Below are 24,894 nucleotides of genomic sequence, written 5' to 3' on the forward strand. Positions count from 1 at the left end.
GCACTTCTCAAAGTAAGGTTCAATACATGAACAGGGGGCGGAACTTGCAATTAAGGGTGGGTCCAGGCTGGTCCACCAATGTAAAAGACTTCTATTTTTAGAAAGTCTTTGTTTAATAAAATAAATATAAATGTAATTAAATAAAAATACTCATTAATTTTTTACCTCTTATCCTCACAAGGGTCGTGGGGGTGCTGGAGCCTATCCCAGCTGTCTTCGGGCGAGAAGCGGGGTACACCCTGGACTGGTGGCCAGCCAATCACAGGGCACATATAGACAAACAACCATTCACACTCACATTCATACCTATGGACAATACCTATGGACTAATTAACCTAGCATGTTTTTGGAATGTGGGAGTGCATCAACAAGTGGAATTGAACTCGTGTCTCCTAGCTGTGAGGTCTGCACGTGAACCACTCGTCCACTGCGCTGCCCAATAAAAATACTATTAAATAAATATATCTTCAATTGAATCAATTAATGGCGACAAGGTAACAAATTTGTAAATATGGAAGGCAATTTGGGGGCGGGGTCACATGGGACATCCATCTTTTCATGGTGCTCCCATGCTGTGGGTTTTAAAGCAGCCTCAATAAGAATATTCAAATGTCACTTAAAGCATTGTTAAAAAGAACAGTTAAAAAGTTTTTATCGAGGCCACAGTTTGACCCTGGAACAGATTATTTTGGTTTCCCTAATTTCAAAGCCTGCTTTATTTTCCTCCACGGATGGAGCCGATGTTTTGATGCGACATGGCGGGTGTTCACAGTGAGGAACAAAGGTGAACATATGATCTTCACTAGACTTCATCATCATGGTGACCTTTCAAAACAATCGCCTTAATGAAGCGGCACATTAGCTTCGCATACGTTTCCCGTGGCGCTGCTTAACATGCTCGCCGGGCGCCACTGGTCATAGTCATACTGTACCATGGATGGACCATTCATTGGTGTCCAACACAAGATGGTGGATGAGGTCAAAAGTCGTGTTTTTGGGTCGGAGACAGCCATTTTTGTTTGAAAACTAAAACATAAAGAACTATTCAGGCAGACCGGGAACAAAAAAGTGACAGTTGTAACACTCTCAGTTTGACCAATCAGAAACAAGCTGTGGTGATGTCATCAATACAGACCACGCCCCAAGCCTCCATTGCAGAGCCCAAAAAACGATTTTTCCATGTAAGAAAGTAACATTTGTCATCACAAATACTCTTTACATATTGTTCATTGTGTTGAGGAAACAAATGTTTGACTTACCTAAGCTCAGGGGTCTCAAACTCAATTTACCTGGGGGCCACTGGAGCGAGGGTCTGGGCAAGGCTGGGCCGCATCAGGTTTTACAAAAAAAACAAAAAAACGCATTTATTAAAAACAGAAAAATATACAAACTTTTTCAGTGCTTTGGTTACGATTTTCTACAATAAAAGCTCTGATAAAACATTCCACTGTTCTCAAATATCTTCATTTTTATTTTTCTGCACAAAATAAGATGAAAAATAAATAAACAAATAAAGAATAAAGAAAATTAATCAATCAGTAATAAATAAATATAATAATAATAATAAAAACTTAAGAAACCACATATAGTTGGTGGGTAGACAAATTATTTTTTTCAGATTAAAATGAACAAAGCATTATTAGAGCCCTGTAGACATGACAAAACACGACTATAGTCACATTTATACTCTTTTTATTTACAACATATTGCGCAACTGCAGGGTCTTGAGACACATGCTAACTCGCAAACTAGAGAGCTAGCGACCTAAACGGTAGCCTTCAAGTTATTTCCTTTCAACTTAAATAGCCAAAAACTTACCACTTCCACACGGATAGGGAGGATAACTATTAACAGTTATTTAACCTTTAACATGAACATTAATCAAATGTAATATTTTTTTCTGGGTACATGATGCACCAGATTACAATTGAATGCATCACATAACCAGTTCACAGTTCCACATGTCCAAAAGGAGTAGGAAGAAGCAAAGCTTATTAAATCCTACCCCTCCATCTGGTACTTTTACAATCAGTAACTGTTACATTTGTTCACTTCCTGCTTTCCTAATGTAGTTAAAGTTTTTTATTTATTTTTAATTAATTTATTTAAGGTGATATGATCATCCAATGCCATAATGGGTACCATAGTAACTGTCAATATAGTGATATGTATAGAACATCCAATCCAATGTCCATCCAATCCATTCCATAGTTTGATTCCACATACTTAAACTTAATTAACGGGTGGTGTAAGCCGTTAAAGCAGCTATCATGTGACTGACACATGACCACAAACTAAAGCACAGCTGTCAGAATGCTATTGATTTTAACACCGGGCACTCTCTCACGGACTCCTGAGTGTTGGCTGAGCAGACGTTGTTGCCGCTGGCAGTCCATCAGCAGGGTAATGGAGTTAAAGCAGCCGTGATTGGACTGCACCTCCGGGGGCCTCGGGGGTCTCTACGGAGAGGGGGAGTGCTAACTTTAATCATAGCAAAGGGGTTCAACGCGTCAGACACTTGAACGTATCAAAAGTGTCAACGTCCTCATCAGCGCATGCAGGGCGTACTCACGCTAGGTATTCGTACCGTGCTGGACTTTGGTCCCGTTGGGTCACTGCTGGCTTGTACTCACACTGAAGTATTCGTGCTACGACTCCTTTACTGTCCTTGACTTTTGCTCGTTTAGAGTCATTCTGGTTATTTCTACTGTTTTGGTGCTGCCTCCCCCCAGTTTTGACAGGTTTTGTCCCCCAGGATGTGGATCTGTGACGTCCCTTACTGTGAATTATTTATTCAAATCCCTGCAGGTGGGCGGCACGATGGTCGAGTGGTTAGCGCGCATACCTCACAGCTAGGGTACTCCGGTTTCCTCCCACATTCCAAAAACATGCTAGGTTAATTAGTGATGCCAAATTGTCTGTGAATGTGAGTGTGAATGGTTGTTTGTCTATATGTGCCCTGTGATTGGCTGGCCACCAGTCCAGGGTGTATCCCGCCTCTTGCCGGAAGACAGGTTGGATAGGCTCCAGCACCGCCCTCGACCCTCGCGAGGATAAGTGGTAGAAAATTAATGAATGAATAATTAGTTATTGAGGGAAATTAATCTTTGTGGCTTAAATTCATATATTTTTTTAATTTTGCATATTTTTGTATTTTTATCATTTGGCTTTTTCGCTGAAAACCGATATTGTCCAACTCTCAATTTCCGATACCGATACCAGCTGATACCAATATGTGTAACATTACATATCGTCTATGTTTTGTATACAGCATTTTTTTATATCGGTTTTCATGATCTGGAAAAAATATGATACTGATATCATCTGCATTTTTATGCTGATATTGGGCCGATAATTATCGGTATCAATAATTATCAAACATGCCTAATTTTTATGACATTAGAAACAAAGGATAAGCCTGGTATCTATGATAATCCTGGTGGGTGGATGTCCATTCTGCAGTATTTCCCATGACCGTTGGACCGAGTCATCTTCGCTCCTAAACACATTATAATGGGACTGACTGTGCCACCAGTCCAGAAGACAGCTGGCTCCAGCACCCCCCACGACCCTTGTGAGGAAAAAGCGGTAGAAAATGAATGAATGAATGAATCCCCGCAGGTATGAATGCATCCAAGCTACCACACAATAAAATGCAGCTTTACAGCGACCTTGAACGCAACAGCGCATTAAAAAACATAAACAATATTATCAAATCAAGTCATGATAAGAACTGAATTTCATTTCATCACCGTGGGCTGACGATTTCAAGATAGATTTTCCATTCTGCTGCTGAATTATTGATGCATGCGGCACCACCGGAGACACGCCGACCCCCAAAAAAGTCAAAATGTCATTTGTGCTAATGAGAAAGAGAAATGTCAGCGAGTGGAGGTCAGACTGGGGCCAAATGAGGGGCGTCATGTCACTGGTCTGGTCTCTGTGTACATGATTGTGATGTCTTTTTTGGGGGGACAAACAGCCTGTTAACTTCAGTTTCTTAGTAAATATATGTACCGGTAAGCAGTTATTTTTAAGATACCATTATAAAGTATGTTTGACATACAGTAAAGTCTCGTTATATCGATATTCTCGAGAGTCGGAAAAAATACAGATATAACCGGACTATCCATATATCCGATCCTGCGCCGAACTGCATTAAAAGTGGGCAATAATGCACTCGACATTGTTCTATAGTATAGAACAATGTCGAGCAGCTTAAATCAATCTTTGCTTAAGGATTTCAATACCAAAAAAGAACACGGCGAACGGCTGCTTCCAGTCAACTTCATTTTTCACACTTCCACCACCAGAGCACAGCACACACACCGATTCCCGCACTTCCTGGTTCACAGGTCATGCTCAACCCGCCCCACATAGCTGGCCAAACACATGCCTGTATAGAATCTATACACACGAGAGAAACCAGAACGCCAGCATGTACATATGAAAAACAGTGATTATTGCAAGCGATAAAAAGATATCTGAATACAACACAATTAAATACATGTATTTGTACGCTTGTGTCTTCGTTGGAATAGGTGTGTATGCTATGCCAGTTGGTTCTTCTGTTGCAGGCATGTGTTTGGCCAGCTATGTGGGGCGGGTTGAGCATGACCTGTGAACCAGGAAGTGCGGGAATCGGTGTGTGTGCTGTGCTCTGGTGGTGGAAGTGTGAAAAATAAAGTTGACTGGAAGCAGCCGTTCGCCGTGTTCTTTTTTGGTATTGAAATCCTTAAGCAAAGATTGATTTAAGCTGCTTTTGTATCGATATAAGCAGACCAAATTGGCTGGCGGGAGATGAAAAGGGCATCGTAGTAACCGGATTATCATAATAACCGGGTATCGTACTAACGGAACTAATTATATCATAAAAGACTAGAAATTTGCTGGGAAATGAAAATAGTATGGTAATAAGTAGTAATTCGTTATAACCGATATCGATATAACGAGACTTTACTGTAGTACTACTACCCCTACTGTGTGTGATTTCCCTACTGTGTGTGATTGTGCGATTGTGTGTGTGTGTGTGTGTGTGTCTAGTATGGAGGGTGGGAGGGAGGGACTTTCTTAGTATTTGTTTTTCCTTTTAATTGTGTTAATTGTTTTGAATTCTGTAAAGCACTTTGTGTTGCATGTCTTTGAAGGAAAAGTGCTATACAAATAAAGTTGATTTGATTAGTAACGATACAGTAATAATGTTGGTACAGTACAGGAAATTAGTACACGGAACAATGATATAATGTCTAACAAGCATATTTTAGGATGGGGGGGGCGTGCAACGCCCACATAGAGATGCACCAATGGAGTTTTGAAAATGGATCTTTAGACTGTGCCACCGTGCTGCCCCTGCACAAGCTAATGCATCTAGCCTTGCTGCTGCTGACCTTTCAAAAGCATCCGTCTCGGAAAAATATTTCATATTTGTGTGTGAGGTGGGTGATATTATTTTTTTTTAATGAAAAGTTAGCATAGCTGAAATGTCACCTCAATCCTTACAGTGTTATTCCAGTCTTTGTCTGACCATCTGCAACAAAACAAACACTATACAGTTTCTCCGCAGTCATGTTTAAGGTCATTACACATCAATAATGGTCTGCAATTTCTCATAAAGACATACAATGTGGAAGAGTTTGTGATGGGTGAGAGAAAACACTAAGCTGCCTTGATCTTAACGGGTCTAATCTCTTCAAAAATCAATAGAATTCTTACTGTGACATAAAGTGACATGGCATCCATTTTTCATGAAGACGCTTTGACACTGGTAAAGCGCCGTAGAGAAAACATGTACCTGTCTTGTCTAACTATTGACTTCAGCTGCCATGATTGTCCAGCCATGCATGCGAGAGGCGGACAGGTCGCCAGCCAATCACAGGGCACATATAGACAAACAATCATTCACGCTCACATTCATACCTATGGACAATTTGGAGTGGCCAATTAACCTAGCATGTTTTTGGAATGTGGGAGGAAACCGGAGTACCCGGAGAAAACCCACGCATGCACTGGTAGAACATGCAAACTCCACACAGAGATTCCCAACCAGAAATTCAAACCCAGATCTTCCCTATCTCCTGAAGATCCGAGAAAAATTGTGACGGGTAGAGCGCCGAAGAGAAAACATGTACCTGTAATGTCTAAACTTTGACCTCAAATGAACTGATCTCTTTAGAAATTATTGCTGTGACATCGAGGGTCCTCGAGTTTTGGGAAAAAATTGGGGGAAATTGTGACGGTAGAGCGCCGAAGAGAAAACGTGTACAGTACTGAACACGTCTAAACTTTGATCAGAGCTGGATTGATCATCATCAATCTGATCTATTTCCAAATTAATAGATTTCTTGCTGTGACGTCAAGGGTCCTCAAGTTTTAAAACAAATTATTGGGAAATTGTGACGGTAGAGTGCCGAAGAGAAACCATGTACAGTACTTAACACGTCTAAACTTTGATCACAGCTGGATTGATCGTCATCCATCGGATCTTTTTCCAAATTGATAGATTTCTTGCTGTGATATCAAGAGTCGTCAAGTTTCTAAAAAGATTCTTAGGAAATTGTAACAGGTAGAGCGCCGAAGAGAAAACATGTACAGTACTGAACACATCTAAACTTTGATCACAGCTGGATTGATCGTCATCAATCTGATCTATTTCCAAATTAATAGATTTCTTGCTGTGACGTCAAGGGTCCTCAAGTTTTGAAAAATTTGGGGGAAATTGTGACGGTAGATCACCGAAGAGAAAACATGTACAGTACTTAACACATCTAAACTTTGATCACAGCTGGATTGATCGTCATCCATTGGATCTTTTTCCAAATTGATAGATTTCTTGCTGTGATATCGAGAGTCGTCAAGTTTCTAAAAAGATTCTTGGGAAATTGTGACGGGTGGAGCGCCGAAGAGAAAACATGTACAGTACTGAACACGTCTAAACTTTGATCACAGCTGGATTGATCGTCATCAATCTGATCTATTTCCAAATTAATAGATTTCTTGCTGTGACATCAAGGGTCTTCAAGTTTTGGAAAAAATTTGGGGGAAATTGTGACGGTAGAGTGCCGAAGAGAAACCATCACAGTACTTAACACGTCTAAACTTTGATCACAGCTGGATTGATCGTCATCCATCGGATCTTTTTCCAAATTGATAGATTTCTTGCTGTGATATCAAGGGTTGTCAAGTTTCTAAAAAGATTCTTGGGAAATTGTAACAGGTAGAGCGCCGAAGAGAAAACATGTACACTACTTAACACGTCTAAACTTTGATCACAGCTGGATTGATCGTCATCAATCTGATCTATTTCCAAATTAATAGATTTCTTGCTGTGACGTCAAGGGTCCTCAAGTTTTGAAAAATTTGGGGGAAATTGTGACGGTAGAGCACCGAAGAGAAACCATGTACAGTACTTAACACATCTAAACTTTGATCACAGCTGGATTGATCGTCATCCATTGGATCTTTTTCCAAATTGATAGATTTCTTGCTGTGATATCGAGAGTCGTCAAGTTTCTAAAAAGATTCTTGGGAAATTGTGACGGGTGGAGCGCCGAAGAGAAAACATGTACAGTACTGAACACGTCTAAACTTTGATCACAGCTGGATTGATCGTCATCCATCGGATCTTTTTCCAAATTAATAGGTTTCTTGCTGTGACGTCAAGGGGCCTCAAGTTTTGGAAAAAATTTGGGGGAAATTGTGATGGGTAGAGCGCCGAAGAGAAACCATGTACAATACTTAACAGCATACTTAGTAGCACCTGAAAAAAGCACTTTTGCTCCAGATGTGCTCCAGTGCTGAGATGTGCCGCTATGCCATCATCCAAAATACATAGGAAGCAAGGCAAATAGGTTAAGAGTGCTCTATATGCATGTGTTTGAAGTGCTTGAAGGCTGAATCAATGCCCCCCAGACGTAGCTCCAACTAAACACATGCATACATAAGCAATGGGGGAACTCTTACGTACGCATGAATAATAGATCCTTGCCAAGTGCTACAGATGGAGAACAGCAGAGCGATGCTAATTGTTGACCACTATCGCTTTGCCGGCGCATCAAGAGTAATAGCCTACTTGCTTTATTTAAATCACTTTCACCTTTTGATGGAGCAGTAACAGGGTGGTGGGGGCGAAGGAAGAACCAGACATGTTGGGTGACTGGTGGGCACCTTGGCCGAGTGTCATGACTGGTTAAGGCTGAAAGGGAGTTGATTTTAGGAGTCAGTTTTTATTATTATCATCATTATGACGCTTGGGGAGAAGGAAGTCACAGGTTTCACACCCTCTTTGGATGAAAAAAATGCCCAAAACAACAGCATGTACAATACAATGTATGTTTTTTTTATACTTTTTACATAATTCTAAATATATATAATCATAGTTTGTGTTTTTTCAGTATCCGTTGGTGGAAAAACTTTGGACACCCCCGTCTGCAAGCATCCCCCAGCACCTTATCTTTCTTACGCTCGTACATGAACCAGGAAGTAGCAAAGACAAGTTTGTATGTTCTCCCCGTGCATGCGTGGGTTTTCTCCGGGTACTCCGGTTTCCTCCCACATTCCAAAAAAACATGCTAGGTTAATTAGCGACTCCAAATTGTCCATAGGTATGAATGTGAGTGTGAATGGTTGTTTGTCTATATGTGCCCTGTGATTGGCTGGTAACCAGTCCAGGGTGTACCCCGCCTCTCGCCCGAAAACAACTGGGATAGGCTCCAGCACCCCCCGCGACCCTCGTGAGGATAAGCGGTAGAAAATGAATGAATGAATGAATACACGTTGAAAGGTATCGATAATTATTAGGGTTTATTATCGCGATAGTTCGTTATACAGTGGCACCTTGGTTATTGTCTGCCCCAGTTAACACACTTTTTGGTTAAGAACCAAAATTTTTGCTTGGGGAGCGGGGTGGTGGGCTCTGGGTCGTGGGGGGGCCTCGACCAAGGGTTGGGGGGTGGGACTGGCCGGTGGCTCACGGGCGGCCCCTGCTATTTGCCGGTGTCTGGTTGGCCCCTTCTGTCTCCGGTCTGGTGGCGGTCTTCCCGCCTCCGGGGTGTCCTACTCGGCGGGTCCGTGGGTGGATGGGAGATGTGGTGGAGACGGGTCGGCGCTGTGGCGGAGGGTGGGACTGGGGGGGCATTCACTTTTTGCGGCTGTTGGGGTGTCATTTACCTGGTGGGCTCTGCTGCCTGGTGTGTGTGTCTCTGTCCCGCCCTGGCACTCTTGGCTCACGTGCCCGGGGGGCGGGGTTGGGCTCTTCCCCATGCGGGTCCCGGTTCTCCTGCGGCCTCTGTGGTGTCACTCCCTGGGCTGCCACGGTGACGGATGTGTTGCCGGGGCGCGACCCCTGCTGTTCTGGTGGTTGTAGGAGCTCGTGGTTGGTCCTGTGGCCCAGGGCTTGCTCCGGGCGGCTGGCTTGCCCGGCTCGGTTGGTCGGTAGTGCGGGGTGGGCGTGTGTGGGGCCCCGGTCCTGCCTGCTGCACTGCACCACCTCACATACATGTAGGACTTTGGGGGGTGGCCTACAACTGGTTATGCCGGGGGCGAAGGGTTTCCTTGCGGATGCCTTTTTGTCCTCGGCATTCCTCTGGCTTGGTCACCCTTCAATTTTAACCGCACCTTAGACACACATTTCTGGGGGGGATCTGGGCAGGCATGGGACCCACCATTGCCATAGGTCAGCCATATGGGGCAGGCCTATTTTTAATTGCACAATCTACACAATACCATCATCACACACACAGGTGTAGCGGGCTGGACCGGAGAGCTGGCCCGCTGGCTGCTGGGGCTTGGCGGCTCGCTCGGGGTGCCCTGGGCTGCAGGATATTTTGGTCTGGTCTGCCTGGCCTTCCTGGGGGTCCCGCTGGAACCAGCTGACGCCGGGGCTTGCCCTAGGGTCATGGTTGGCGCTACCTCCCTGGGTCTGTAGTGGGTCACGGGCACAAACGTGCCCTTGGGGGGGCGTTCGCCGGCCTCCAGGTGGTGGGGTCCGCGCTGCTGGTGGCCTGAAGTCTACGGTGGTGGCTTGGGGTTGTTGCGCTGTGGTGGCTGCTGCGGGGACCGGGCTGTGTGTTGGGAGGGGGCCTGATCCTGCTCATGGGGACGGGGGCCTGGGTGGCGTGTGAGGATGGGGAGCATGCTCCTCGGAGTGGGGGCTGGGGAGTGCTCTTCCAGGCGTTTGGGTGTCTGCTGCCACTGGTCCTATGCTCTGCTGCATCGCTGTCCCTGTCTTTGCCCATCCCCAGTCTTGCCTTAGGGTTGTCGGGGATGGTTCTCCGGTACGTGGGTGGAGCGCTGCTGGTTCTGGGGGCGGGGGGCGGTTGGCCCTCCCGGTGGATGGTGGGGTCCGTCGGTGGCCTTGCGCTGGTCTTAACTCCTCGGCTCTGGTGCCTGGCCTCCCCATGACTTGGAGCTATGGCTCTCCCTCACGGGGGTGAGCTGCCCGGCAGGTGTCGGCCGGCGCGGTGGAGCGCCTCACCACTCGCCTGCTCGCCCCCTCCGCTTGCTCATGTGCGGGCCGTACCTCCCTGGGCTCGGGGCCTGGTTGTGGGTCTGGGACCCCTGGGTCCCCCGCCCTGTGATGCCCCCGACGCCCCACCCGGGGACGTCCACAGTGTGTGCTTGCGTGTGTCTGTATTGAGTGGATGGGGTGTGCGCGTGTGTCTGAGATTATTTTATGTATTTATTGTTTTAAATACTTAGATAAATAATGATTAGTTTTATTATAATTATATATATATATATATATGTGTGTGTGGGTGTGTGTGGGTGTATATGGCCACATAGATATACGGGGGGGGCTCTGCGGGGGTCTGACGCAGGGCGTTCCATCTATACTGCCTGGTCCTCCATGGGGCAGTGTGCCCGGGCCTCTCCTGGGGCGGGCCGGGTTCTGCTTCCTGGGGGCGTGTGGGGGGCGGTGCCTCCGGCCGTGGACGGGCTCCCTTCCGGCCGGCGGGGGCGCCCCTGTGCCCACGGGTGTGTGGCCTTCGATGCCCTTCTGCCCTAGTGGGGTATGGTCTCCCGCTGGTCTCGGGGGTGCGGCTCTCCTCCGGCCTGCTGGCGCCCTGTTGCCGGTTGGGATTGCTCCTCTATGGCCTCTTGCTGGTCTCTTCGGGGAGTTGCTTCGGGGGCGGGTCTTGGGGAGTCGGCCCTGGCTTTGCCCACACCCACGGGGCCGGAGGATCTCTGGCGGTGGGGGCTTGACCTGGCTGCGCGGGGCGGGGTTTGCTGGGTGGTAGAAGGCAGTCTCTCTCCTTTTGTCATTCTCAGTGACAATTACACATTCACACACTCGCATTCACATACACAACACACCTCCATATGGGCACTCACAGCACATGGGTGCTTCTCTATAGAATCTACCATTTTATCCCTGATGTCTATATGCTATTGGTAAGCTATTATTACAGTAATAATGATGTCAAGCAGTGAGATTTTAATTACTGTAACCGTATGGCTGTAATTGTGTTTACTATCACGGTTCATGTCTTCATCGTTACTATTGCTACTGGTAAGTTGGACTGTTTCATTTCACTGATATCATCTCCAGTGTGACCCTTAGCCATCATTGACATTTAACTGTTCTGTTTGTCACTGTTGTTGTTATGGGAATTCTTGTTGCTGCTGTTTTTGTCTCTCCCTCTACTGCCCCCCCCCCCACCCCACCTTTCTCTTCTTCTTTTCTGTTCTTCTTCTTCTTGCTCCGGTCCAGTCGCTCCAAATGGCATAACAAAAACATCAAATAACGGCAAATAAAATCATGGTACAGGGAAGTTGTAGCCAACACCTTTCCTGACACAGAGCAAATCTGTCTAGCATGTAAGGGCATTTAGATCAACAATAATATCTGCCCCAATGGCCGGACGGGACAAAAAAAAAAAAAAAAAGAACTAAAATTTTTGCAAAATATTTTTCCTTTGCTTACATTCTCTTGCTTTTTTTGCATCCAAATTTTGAAGCTCCGCTGAATGAATGAGTTTTTTCATTGAGGGAGAAAAAAATCCAAACGTGAATAAGTAACACCCCATCCCCTCTGAAGATTTAGGACTCCAGCAAACCACAGTGAGAGCCATTATCCACAAATTGAGAAAACATGGAACAGTAGTGAACGTTTCCAGGAGTGGTTTGCCAACCAAAATGACCCCAAGACCACTCATCCAAGATGTCACAAAAGACCCCACAACAACATCCAAAGAACTGCAGTCCTACCTTGCCCCAGTTAAGGTCAGTGTTCATGATTCCACCATAAGAAAGACACTGGACAAATATGTCCTACATTAAGACTGATACATTAAGACTCGTCTTGAGTTTTACCAGAAAACATCTTAATGATTCCCAAGGCATTTGGGAAAATACTGTGTTCTGACGGGATCTGGTATAAAAGTAACGTCACATTCCAGAAAAAGAACGTCACACCAACAGTAAAATATGGTGGTGGTAGTGTGATGGCTCGTGGCTGTTTTGCTGCTTCAAGACCTGGAAGACTTGAAGTATTAAATGGAATCATGAATTCTGTTGTCCTGAACGAGAACGTCTGTCTTGGATTCTGCAGCAGAACAATAATCCACAACACAAGTCCAAGACCCTGGACAGCCATCCTCGCCGTAGTACAGGCCACAAGCTCATTGTCTTGTGTTTACTCCAAGGAGCCATAAACATCACCAAACTCATTAGACTAATTAGAAGAACAAAATGCAGATCATTATCGAACATGCAAGGCTCGTCTCGCTTGTGTGGAATTGATTTATGGAAAGGTGTCCAGTCCGACATACGAGGGCATCGATCCGCCTGCAAATAACACTGAAGTACAGACGGGGAATGGAAAAAACACCAGATGCACCGCGGCCTATTAATAACTGCAATTCATTCATTCATTTTCTACCGCTTTTTCCTCACGAGGGTCGCGGGGGTGCTGGAGCCTATCCCAGCTGTCTTCGGGCGAGAGGCGGGGTACACCCTGGACTGGTGGCCAGCCAATCACAGGGCACATATAGACAAACAACCATTCACACTCACATTCATACCTATGGACAATTTGGAGTGGCCAATTAACCTAGCATGTTTTTGGAATGTGGGAGGAAACCGGAGTACCCGGAGAAAACCCACGCATGCACGGGGAGAACATGCAAACTCCACACAGACATGGCCGAGGGTGGAATTGAACCCTGGTCTCCTAGCTGTGAGGCCGCCATAACTGCAATTAATACATTAGATTATCGGTGGCACTTTCTTTTTTTTTAAAGCGACAGCGTCACAAATGTTCCCGCACATAGGACATTGTGCGGAAGCGGAAGGCTTTTAATTAATGAATTCACGCCATGAAATGTAATTGGGAGAGGAAGCAGAGCATTTTGTAGGGAAATTAAAGTGGTTCAGGGGGGAGGGGGGAGAGGGGGGATAAAAACAAATGAAGTAGAAAGAATTTGTTGGCACCAGCCATCACATTAGCATATTTTCATGAGGGCTTTTCCCGAGGCCTCGGCTTTGTGTTCTCCTGTTAAATAAAGCCAACTGCTAATGAAGCAGGAACATCATGGCGCCGTTTTTTCCAGTTTGAGTGTGGACAGTGACAAGTGTAGATCATTATTTGACTTTTTAGGAGTCAAACTTTGGGCTGGAACTCCATAAAGCTGTTGCCAAGTGATAACGCCGTGGATGGCGAATGTCTGGGAGGAGGAGGAATGGGAGGCAGTGACAGCTGTGAGTAGTTGACAGAGGAAATGTTTGCACTTCTCTGCTTATTTTCCATCTCAATCTCAACCCTGGCGGCACGGTGGTCGAGTGGTTAGCATGCAGACCTCACAGCTAGGAGACCAGGGTTCAATTCCACCCTCGGCCATCTCTGTGTGGAGTTTGCATGTTCTCCCCGTGCATGCGTGGGTTTTGGCCGAGGGTGGAATTGAACTCTGGTCTCCTAGCTGTGAGGTCTGCGCGCTAACCACTCTACCGCCGTGCCGCCCCTGGATATATCAGTATTGATACAGTGAAAAAAATAAGTATTTGAACACCCTGCTATTTTGCTATTTCTCCCACTTAGAAATCATGGAGGGGTCTGAAATTTTCATCGTAGGTGCATGTCCACTGTGAGAGAGATAAACTAAAAAGAAAAATCCAGAAATCACAATGCATGATTTTTTAACAATTTATTTGTGTGATACAGCTGCAAATAAGTATTTGAACACCTGTGTATCATCTAGAATTCTGACCCTGAAAGACCTGTTAGTCTGCCCATTAGAAGTCCACCTGCACTCCATGTATCATCCTGAATCAGATGCACCTGTTTGAGGTCGTTAGCTGCATAAAGACACCTGTCCACCCCATACAATCAGTAAGACTTTAACTTGTAACATGGCGAAGACCAAAGAGCTGTCCAAAGACACCAGAGACAAAATTGTACACCTCCACAAGGCTGGAAAGGGCTACGGAGCAATTACCAAGCAGCTTGGTGAAAAAAGGTCCACTGTTGGAGCTATCATTAGAAAATGGAAGAAGCTAAACATGACGGTCAATCTCAATCGGAGTGGAGCCCCATGCAAGATATCACCTCGTGGGGTCTCAATGATTCTAAGAAAGGTGAGGAATCAGCCCAGAACTACACGACAGGACTTGGTCAATGACCTGAAAAGAGCTGGGACCACCGTTTCCAAGGTTACTGTAGGTAATACACTAAGACGTCATGATGTGAAATCATGCATGGCACGAAAGGTTCCCCTGCTTAAACCAGCACATGTCAAGGCCCGTCTTAAGTTTGCATATGACCATTTGGATGATACAGAGGAGTCATGGGAGAAAGTTTTATGGTCAGATGAGACCAAAATAGAACTTTTTGGTCATAATTCCAATAAGCGTGTTTGGAGGAAGAAGAATGAAGAGTACAATCCGAAGAACACCATCCCTACTGTGAAGCATGGGGGTGGTAGCATCATGCTTTGGGGGTGTTTTTCTGCACATGGGACAGGACGAGTGCACTGCATTAAAGAGAGGATGACTGGGGCCGTGTATTGTGAGATTTTGGGGAACAACCTCCTTCCCTCTGTCAGAGCATTGAAGATGGGTCGTGGCTGGGTCTTCCAACACGACAACGACCCGAAGCACACAGCCAGGAAAACCAAGGAGTGGCTCCGTAAGAAGCATATCAAGGTTCTAGCATGGCCCAGCCAGTCTCCAGACCTGAACCCAATCGAAAATCTTTGGAGGGAGCTCAAACTCCGTGTTTCTCAGCGACAGCCCAGAAACCTGACTGATCTAGAGAAGATCTGTGTGGAGGAGTGGGCCAAGATCCCTCCTGCAGTGTGTGCAAACCTGGTGAAAAACTACAGGAAACGTTTGACCTCTGTAATAGCAAACAAAGGCTACTGTACCAAATATTAACATTCATTTTCTCAGGTGTTCAAATACTTATTAGCAGCTGTATCACACAAATAAATTGTTAAAAAATCATGCATTGTGATTTCTGGATTTTTCTTTTTAGTTTATCTCTCTCACAGTGGACATGCACCTACGATGAAAATTTCAGACCCCTCCATGATTTCTAAGTGGGAGAAATAGCAAAATAGCAGGGTGTTCAAATACTTATTTTCTTCACTGTATATAAATTAACATGTTTTCAAAGGTTACTTCATACTGACTGACATGAACCAAAGCTGCACGGTGACCTAGTGGTTAGCGTGCAGGCCCCACAGTTAGGAGACCCGAGTTCGACCCTCGGCCATCTCTGTGTGGAGTTTGTATGTTCTCCCCGTGTATGCGTGGGTTTTCTCCGGGTACTCCGGTTTCCTCCCACATTCCAAAAACATGCTAGGTTAATTGGCCACTCCAAATTGTCCATAGGTATGAATGTGAGTGTGAATGGTTGTTTGTCTATATGTGCCTTGTGATTGGCTGGCCACCAGTCCCAGTACCACCAGTACCCCGCCTCTCGCCATAAGACAGCTGGGATAGGCTCCAGCACCCCCTCATGAGGAAAAAGCGGTAGAAAATGAATGAATCTCAACCCTCGGCAAAACCAGTGTTGACTTGCAGCTAAAAATGGAGATCACAAAACAATCGCCCTGCCACAGAAACGCTCCACCAGTTCACGACATCGGCGATATTGTCATCAACAGATCATGTGACGTGTATATTCACCTAGCTACAGCGACATTGTTGTTATTATTATTAACATTGTTACAACCATCAAACTATGATACTGGTGTATCGATACCACATTGTCTTTTTATCTGTTTGTATATCTTTACAACGCACAAGAGACAAGAAGGACGTATGTGTTCATGTCTAATGTAAAGATTATGGATTATGGACAAAATTCCAAAAAAGTGCAGTTTTCCTAAGTGAGTAGCAAGACATTTCTGTCATGCGTCATGGTCTGGGCTGCACGAGTGCTGCCAGACACTTGGGAGCTGTGGTTTATTGTTAATCAGAGCTTGATCCTCCCAATTTAGCATGTGTTGGGTCATGCTCAAATGGAATGAAGGAAGTATCAGAGATTATAGTCAGTCAAATAACTTCTCATAAAACGTACACACTCACCTAGCACAGTGTTGCGCAACACCTAAGACAGGAGTGTCCATGTGCATCCCTCGGCTGGTTTATACTGGTTTTTACATTCTAAAAATATCAAAAAACAAAAATAAACAAAAAATATATTAATATTAAAATATTAAATAATAATATTAAATAATATTAATGTTAAAATATAAAAACAAACAAGTTTTAATCTATCAAGAAATTTAAAATAGCATCATAAATTTAAAAAAAAAATGTGAAAATTTAGGAAAAAATTTAGAAAAAAATAAAGTCAATATAAACAATATAAAGGTATAATTTGGGGAAAATTAGGTTGGGAAAAAGTTCTGGGAATAAAGTCAAATTATCATGGAAATGCAGTCATAATATTACGAAAGGAAAATGTACTAGAAGAAAAGTTGAAATACTTGGAAAATAAAAACAAACAGCAACAAAAAAGTTGTATTCTAATGAAAAAAGTCACAATTGTACGAGGAAAAACTGTATCATTTTAGTAGCATACAGTTGGATTTTTTAATTTTTAGTTTTATTTTAAAGTTGTGATATTATAAGAAAGTAAATAAGGTTGGGGGAAAAATTAGAATATTATGGGAATGAAGGGATAATATTATGAGTACAACATTTACAAAGATTTTTGAAGAAAAAAGGAAAAAATAAAAGCAAAAACGGGTAAAAAAAAACAAAACAAAACAAAGACTGAAGTTCATGCTCATAATACGCTTTTTCATGGAAAATTATTTACAGATGCATTGTTGTCACCTGTCACTCACACCAGCCTGATTTTCACTGTCACACAGACTTAGCTTTCACTTTCTGGGCACACAGGCTAAAGTTTCACTTTCCTCAATCTTCCTCACTGATCTTGAGGATTCCAGGAACATTTCAGAATTACGACACTTGTCGTTTCGGCCTCCTTATCATGTTGGAAAACCGTTTCCCAAGGGTAGTAAATACATATTGAAAACCTGCAGGCCACAAAAGGTCCCCCGGTCAGACTTTGGACACCCCCCCCAGCGTAAAATGAAGCCACATGTCAGCGGCTATCATGAAAGGGGGCTTCAGCTGCAGTCCACCTGCAGTGCTAATTAATGAGCATGCTGCGACTCCCACTCATGCGCCACCCAGGATAAACAAATCCACATAAATCATCCCGCTCCAACTCGGATGTAAACTAAAGGCGATGGCTTTTTAATCATAATTGAATTGGCGGGAATTCCCAGTCGTCAATATTCCTCGCACGGCTTGGTATCATGTTGTGGGGGGGTTTAGTTCCACTTGACAGCTTCATTGCCTCGGTTCCATTCATTGTGGGACGCTCGGGCAGAACTCCAAGGCTTTTCTGGCCTCAGCTTACATGAAAATATCACATAATTACTGCAGGAAAAGTAATCACGTCTGCGTGGGCTATTTTTAATAATTCATCGCTGATAGAATCAAAGGACGTTCGACTCGTCCTCTGCTGGAAAGGAAAATGTGTTCACGCTGCAGAGGTTTTAATCCTCCGCTTCCAATCAGCAGCCTCTCATTTGCATGCCTGGTGGTGCAGTGCAGCGTGCAGCAACAACGACCAAAAGAAAGGAGCTTGTCAGCTGACACGGTGTCCATGTGGAGACAGAGAGACCATCAATTTGACACTTTCGCTTGGAAGCATCCAAGAAAATATCTTGCCTTTATAGGTTTCGGATGACGACAGAGGGCAAGTCGCAACTTGTTGTGTCTTTCTCGTGAGTCAGAAGGAAGAAGTAGTTGCTGTGTTAGAATCCCGCTTGAACTGGAAGGTTTTTTTTTTTCCTTTTTTTCTTTTTTTTTATGTATTTTGGCAGAACCGGTCCTACCCGAAATGCCCCCCAATCAGGGGGGCATTTACATCACCAATATTTTTATTTGTAAACTATTAAACAACTCACCCTATTTACATGACTAACAAATATGGCGCTAAGTGGGACCCATTATGCTCATTTTCAGCCTTTTGTATTAAGTTGTGGATTCCTATAGAGCAGCTACACACAATAACCAGCACAGAAAGCTTTCTAGTTCTTCCAGAATCTGCACCTATTCAGCTGTATTTCTTTGGATTCCACACATAAACATTGGCATTGTTTTTTTTTTGTTTTTTTTCGTTCTTTTTTTCTTCTCTCTTTTCGTCACATATTTGTGTCAAAATTAATGTTTTGCTTGAAATTTATCTTTTCACAAAAAAAAGTTTTTCCTTCTTTTTTTAGTTGGGAACTGATATTTTCTTGAAACTTACCTATGTTCTACTTCTGATTACTAAAGAACAGAAAAATGTAGAAAGAATTTTTTTTCTGATGGAAGACAGGAGTATTCAGGATATATACGTATATATGTTTTTGTTTTTCTTTTTTTTGTTTTCCTTTTTTTTCTTCTCTCTTTTCGTCACATATTTGTGTCAAAATTAATGTTTTGCTTGAAATGCATCTTTTCACAAAAAAAAGTTTTTCCTCCTTTTTTTAGTTGGGAACTGATATTTTCTTGAAACTTACCTATGCTCTACTTCTGATTACTAAAGAACAGAAACATGTAGAAAGATTTTTTTTTCTGATGGAAGACAGGAGTCTTCAGGAGTCTAATATTCAGTGTGTCTTGGAAGATCAGGCAAAATGATGAAAAATGGCCGGTATTGAAGGGGTCTTTTAATATAGCTGTATGCCTCAGTTTATCAATATTCATCAATACCTACAGGATGCTTTGCTTTTATGCAAATAGACTTACTATGCGACCTCTCCAATGCGCTCTCCGATGTCCTTGTGCATGGCCAATTTTTGGGCGAACACAAGGTGTGAGACAGGCCACCTTGGACGGCAAATTTGTGGATAAAACATCTGTTGTTCAGTATGAAAAAAAAAACTGGAAGTTTTCATGCTGTGTAACAAGGCAGTATTAGTCGTTTCACGCCGCAATCAAGTTAGCAGTACTACAACACATGTCGACATAAACAGAGCCAGGTTTCAGAAAAAAAACGACAAAATGGTTGACCATGGCCATTCATAAGAGGAACTTATGTGTCAATCACAGGCTCGTGTAACCACAGCGACCGACCTACAGCCAAACAAGCGAGGGGTAAACATGTCGCAAACAAGGCGTGAGCACAGTGGACTCAGCAGACAGAGCCACTGATTGCTTTCATTATTCCCCCTCAGATCCAAATGTCAACCAGCAGGAAGGGAGCAGCCCCATTGTGTTGCCCGATAATTAGAGGATCCATTTTCAGTCCTGCAAGAAGCGAGTGCTCCGGGATCAAAGCTGGAGAGTCCCAGCCTGGACTCTTTACAAGTCGGAACGCTGCCTTGCCTTGGTACCGCCAACTTAGCCAGCATCTTTGTTGTTGTCATGTTTCTTCTTCTGTGCTTTAGAACTAAATGATGCACACACTGAGCGCCCAGAAAAGAATCATGTTCACATAAACATTGGTAGTGTTGTTCAAAAAGGTGATTTCTTTTATGCATTTTGGTCCTACCCAATCAGGGGGGCATTTACATCACCAATATTTTTAATTTGTAAACGATTAAACAACTCACCCTATTTACATGACTAACAAATATGGCGCTAAATCGGACCCATTATGCTCATTTTCAACCTTTTGTATTGAGTTGTAGACTCCTATAGAGCAGCTACACACAATAACCAGCACAGAAAGCCTTCTAGTTCTTTCAGATTCTGCACCTATTCAGCTGTATTTCCTTGGATTCCACACATAAACATTGGTACTGTTTTTTAAAAGATGATTTTTTAAATTTATTTTGGCAGAACCAGTCCTACCCGAAATGCCCCCCAATCAGGGAGGCATTTACATCGCCAATATTTTTATTTGTAAACTATTAAACAAGTCACCCTATTTACATGACTAACAAATATGGCACTAAATAGGATCCATTATGCTCATTTTCAACTTTTTGTATTGAGTTGTAGACTCCTATAGAGCAGCTACACACAATAACCAGCACAGAAAGCTTTCTAGTTCTTCCAGAATCTGCACCTATTCAGCTAGATTTCTTTGGATTCCACACATAAACATTGGCATTGGTAGTGTTTTTCAAATAGGTGATATTTTTCATGTATTTTGGCAGAACCGGTCCTACCCGAAATGCCCCCCAATCAGGGTCAGCAAATGGGAAGGCAGCAAATGGAGCCATGAACAAAAACACAATTGAATCAAATGTATTAAAAGGCCAAGAAGATACGACACAATGTGATTTTCAACCCATAAGCATCAAATCTCATCAACACATCTCATCTCCTTCTCCAGTAAGATCCAAGTGTGATGGCATCCCTCAGTGATGGAGACATCTCTCTGTGTTCCAGCACACAAACCATCCTGGGGGAAGAAGATGACAGCACATGACCTGCAAAAGCACGTGAACCCAAGTGGAAATGTTAGCGATGGGCACCATGAAAGACAAGCTGAAGATCATCTAATTCCACACAAAGTCAGAAGAACTAACTTGCTGCGTCTTAACTCAGCCTTCAGCCGTCACGTCCTCCGGGACCTCGGTACCACCGTCACAAGCTGTCGGACCACAAACACACAGTGAGCTGGTTATGTTCATGACGTACAATCAGAAGGTGCATCTTCACTCGTATCAGATCTTTGAGGTGTTACTCCAACATTTGTTGTGACTTAGATGAGAACCATGAAGAAGCAGAGCGCTGCTCTTCTATTTCCTGACTAGGGGACCTTCTTCCTGAGTCAGCAAACATCAACATTTGATGTCTCACTTGGATGATCCTGATCATGATGACTCATGTCAAAGGTTACACATGTGATACTTTTACGTTAGTCCTCATTGGAGGAGTTGCTTTACTTGTACTTTTACTTTCCACTAAGAGAAAAGAGAGAAGTGCTTTTCAGGCTAAACAAACGTCTACATCAGACTTTTATACGAGTGATGCTTCACCAGCGCGTTCATTACTGTGGCTTCAAGAAAAGAGAAGATGTTTTACTTACCAGCTGGATCGTATTTGACTGAAATGAAAGAGAAACAAGGTGAAATGCACTTCTCACAAATAGCAGAATGCAGACTTCTTTGGGGCTTCTTGTCCCTCACCTTGTCTGTTTCTGTAACGCACGTACAGGAGGATGGCCGCCAGGAGGACCACAGTGACGCCCACCACCGTGGAAATGATGACGACAGTCCAGCCTGTTGAGAGCAAAAAAGCGCAAACTGAATGAAAAAGCAGGAAGAGGAAACCTTCATGACTACTTTGCATGCATCCTATCAAACGTCAACCATTGTTATTGTGACACGGATCAATGATGGTGAAAGTCGGACTTCTGACAGGAAACGTCTCCAATGTGCTTGTTTGGAGGACACAAGCATTGGACTAAATGTGCCCTTCTCACCTTCATGGCACGCGTTGCTCAGGATGCTTCTTCTCTCCAGCTTGGTGACCATGTCCTCCTTGACGCCAGCCAGCTGAAACACACATTCGTACTTGCCCTCCACTTCAGCCGTCACCTCCACTTTCAGGTCCACCGCCATCTGGAAGGTTCCATCGTGGTTGGGGAGCAGTTCTCCGTGCTCCACGTCCTCGTGGAGCTCCTCGCCGTCTTTCCTCCAAAATATGACGGCTCTGTCGGGGTAGAAACCTGTCGCGAAGCAGCTGACCGGAGAAGATGGAGTCTTCTGGAGGAGAGACACCTCTGGAAGCTCTGCACGGGAAGTGGCATGACGTGTGAATGGAGGAATAAATGGACAGAAGGTGGAGAGGAGTAAAGATGGAGAGAAAAGGAGAGAAAGCCAAAGCTTGTGATGCTAGTAATCTTCCTATAGGGGGCGTGCTAACATGGTTACAAAGGTGAAAGTACATCATGTGGTTCTACCTGTTCTCATTAGGACCTCCCCCCCATTGTTCACATACTTCTTCAAGTAAGAAGGACATTGCTCAGTGAAGTAAAACTTGACATATTCATGATAAGCGTTGTCATGGTCCCAATCGTGTTTGGTGCGGACAGCTTGTGGTTTTGCTGCGGTCCATGTCCATGTCTTCGTGTCCAATGATAAGAAGTCTTCTCCATCATAACTGTCCTGGTACCATCCATCAACCTCACCAGTCTCATCATTCCATTCACAGCCGACCATCAACTGGTAAATGTGAACACCTGAGAAAATGACACAATGTGTTGTAAAGCAGAGTGAAACATCATCATCATCATCATCAACATCATCACACTATTTAATTTCTATCAATCATGTCTTTTTTGTAGGTGATTATGGGATAGACAGAGACAAAGTATCAGTGTGGTAATGTGTGTGTTTACTGCAGTATAAAAAGTGTGTAAGTACATCAAATATATTTTAATAGTAGAAAGTTGAACATAAACAAACCTTCAGTGTGGTTGAAGAGCCTCATTCGATTTTCAATGTTGAATTTGAGGGCATATTCAGATCGTTTATTAATGTTTGTCTCTCTTTCCCAGTACTTTGGATACTCTGCTGTGATTTTGTTCATCCAGTCCTGTTTGGGTTCTGCTTTCCTGCTGTTGCTGTCATAGTGAGCAATCCCAATGTCGTCAACATAACCAACACTCACATACTCTGGGAAGTTTGGAACTTGAGTGGACGCAGTTTTGAAATACTTTAGCGTGTGAATCACTGAAAGAAAAAAAAGCAACAAATGTTATTATTTTGTTTCATGCTCGGGAATCTTGTACAACTCATCTTTGAAATTATTTTGTCTTAATGTAAACATGAAAACACTGTTTATTTCACAATAAAGCGTCACTTCCTGTTGTAAGAGAGCAACACATTTTACACACATTTGATGTATTTTATCTTTATAAGTTAGTAGGTTTTTAATAACTAATAACTACTTCTACAACTGTCATTGGTTAATAAATAAGTTTCATTCTTGCGACCCGAGTTTAATTAGTAAAATAGACGTTATTTTATTACAAAAAATAAAAAATAAATTCTACTAACAATACACAAGGATGTTCACTCAACTATCTTCAACAATAAGCTTGTTGTATTTCTTTGTAACTAAAGATGGGTATAATCACAACAAGTAATCAAAAAATTTAATATTTGGGTCAAATTAGATGATAAACTAGTCAAAAAAGTGTACTTACCAGGCACCACGCTGTGTATTTTCACAACCAGACGAAAGAATAAAAACAAGTCCATGGTGAGCTCAAGTCTCAAGTGCAGAATAAAAACATGTTTTCTGTTTTAATCCGGCTAACAAAGTATGGAGAACTACCTCGACTAGCAAACATGAAATGCTAGCTAAGGTGGAGACGTGTTTTGATACTTCCGCATCTGGGCCAATGAGAATTCAGGAAAAAATTGACGTCACGTATCGCTGGGTAAACGTCTCCGCTATATTTTGTTACTTTGGGAAGCTGGATATGGTTTGTTTTAACATACTATGACACTATCTAACAGGTGTAGCGTGTGTTGTGTTGTAATTCGTGGTTATAAAATGGAGTTATCAGAAGTGTGTGTAGATTATGTAGGAGGTGAAAAGTAGCGACAGTGTGAAGTTGGCGGTGACGCAGCAACATACTTGTTTTTCCTGCTCAACAAACAGGAAGTAGTGTATCATAATAGAGCGCCGCCTATGGTTATCTGGTATATGTCTGGTACAGGCTGGTGTGAGCTTCTTGGAAATCACGTGATCTTGCTTTGTTGGCAGGGCAAAGCTTCTAGAACTAGAAATTAGTGGTGATTAATTGATGTAAAGGTGCAGGCTATGAAGGAACAGACAGGATGAGGTGAAAGCCGGGCCGATCGATGCCGGGTTGTTAGCATCACTCCATCAATGCGGGATGTTTGCATGGCTGTGTGGGGGCTGCCTGTGGAGGATTAGCTAGCTTGGTGGGATACCAAAAGTCACCTTGCTCCCGACGTGAAGGATACACAGCTCAACCTCATGCTTGCTGGTGACGCATCACAATGGCCGCTTATTTATTTCCTATAAAGACTCTTATTATTATTATTATTCAATGCACCTGTATTCTGGAATATCAATGTTCATTTAGTCCTCACCTACTTTTCTTTCTTATTTATATTGTTTTATATAAATTAATTTATTTTTTTGTATTTATTCTTTCATTTATGTACTTTTTTATTGTGTTTTTTAAATCTACTTTAATATTTAAAAGTTAAGAACAGCGTTTTGCAATGACCATTTCATCACTTTTATTTGTATTCATTTATTTCACTTGTGTAATAATTTTTTTAAAACAATTATTTTGTCATTTTATTTATTATTATATTTTTAACATTTTTAAGTATTTCATTTTTTATTTTTGTTTTTTTTTAAATGATACCTTCTAAGTCACTGTATTTTTCAACACTTTCATTTACTCTATGTTCTTTTAAAAATCTTACTTTAATATTTAAAGTTGAG

At 43.1% G+C, this 24,894-nt stretch overlaps 1 protein-coding gene across 1 annotated transcript; it reads right to left on the reverse strand.

Annotated features, from left to right (window-relative positions):
* Positions 1-18,410: 18,410 nt before the first annotated feature.
* LOC131106486 (major histocompatibility complex class I-related protein 1-like) lies at positions 18,411-23,781 on the reverse strand. The gene is made up of 8 exons (XM_078788585.1): positions 23,612-23,781; positions 22,869-23,135; positions 22,364-22,642; positions 21,884-22,192; positions 21,588-21,680; positions 21,488-21,505; positions 20,985-21,049; positions 18,411-20,885 (listed from the first exon to the last, which is right to left on the reverse strand). The coding sequence occupies exons 1-7, from the start codon at positions 23,664-23,666 to the stop codon at positions 21,000-21,002; spliced, it is 1,071 nt and encodes a 356-aa protein (XP_078644711.1). The 5' UTR covers positions 23,667-23,781; the 3' UTR covers positions 18,411-20,885; positions 20,985-20,999.
* Positions 23,782-24,894: the final 1,113 nt, after the last annotated feature.

The sequence above is a fragment of the Doryrhamphus excisus genome, linkage group LG23 (assembly GCF_037039965.1).
Source record: "Doryrhamphus excisus strain RoL-2023G ecotype Guam linkage group LG23, RoL_Dexc_Guam_v1.1, whole genome shotgun sequence".
In the NCBI taxonomy this organism is placed as follows: Eukaryota; Metazoa; Chordata; class Actinopteri; order Syngnathiformes; family Syngnathidae; genus Doryrhamphus; species Doryrhamphus excisus.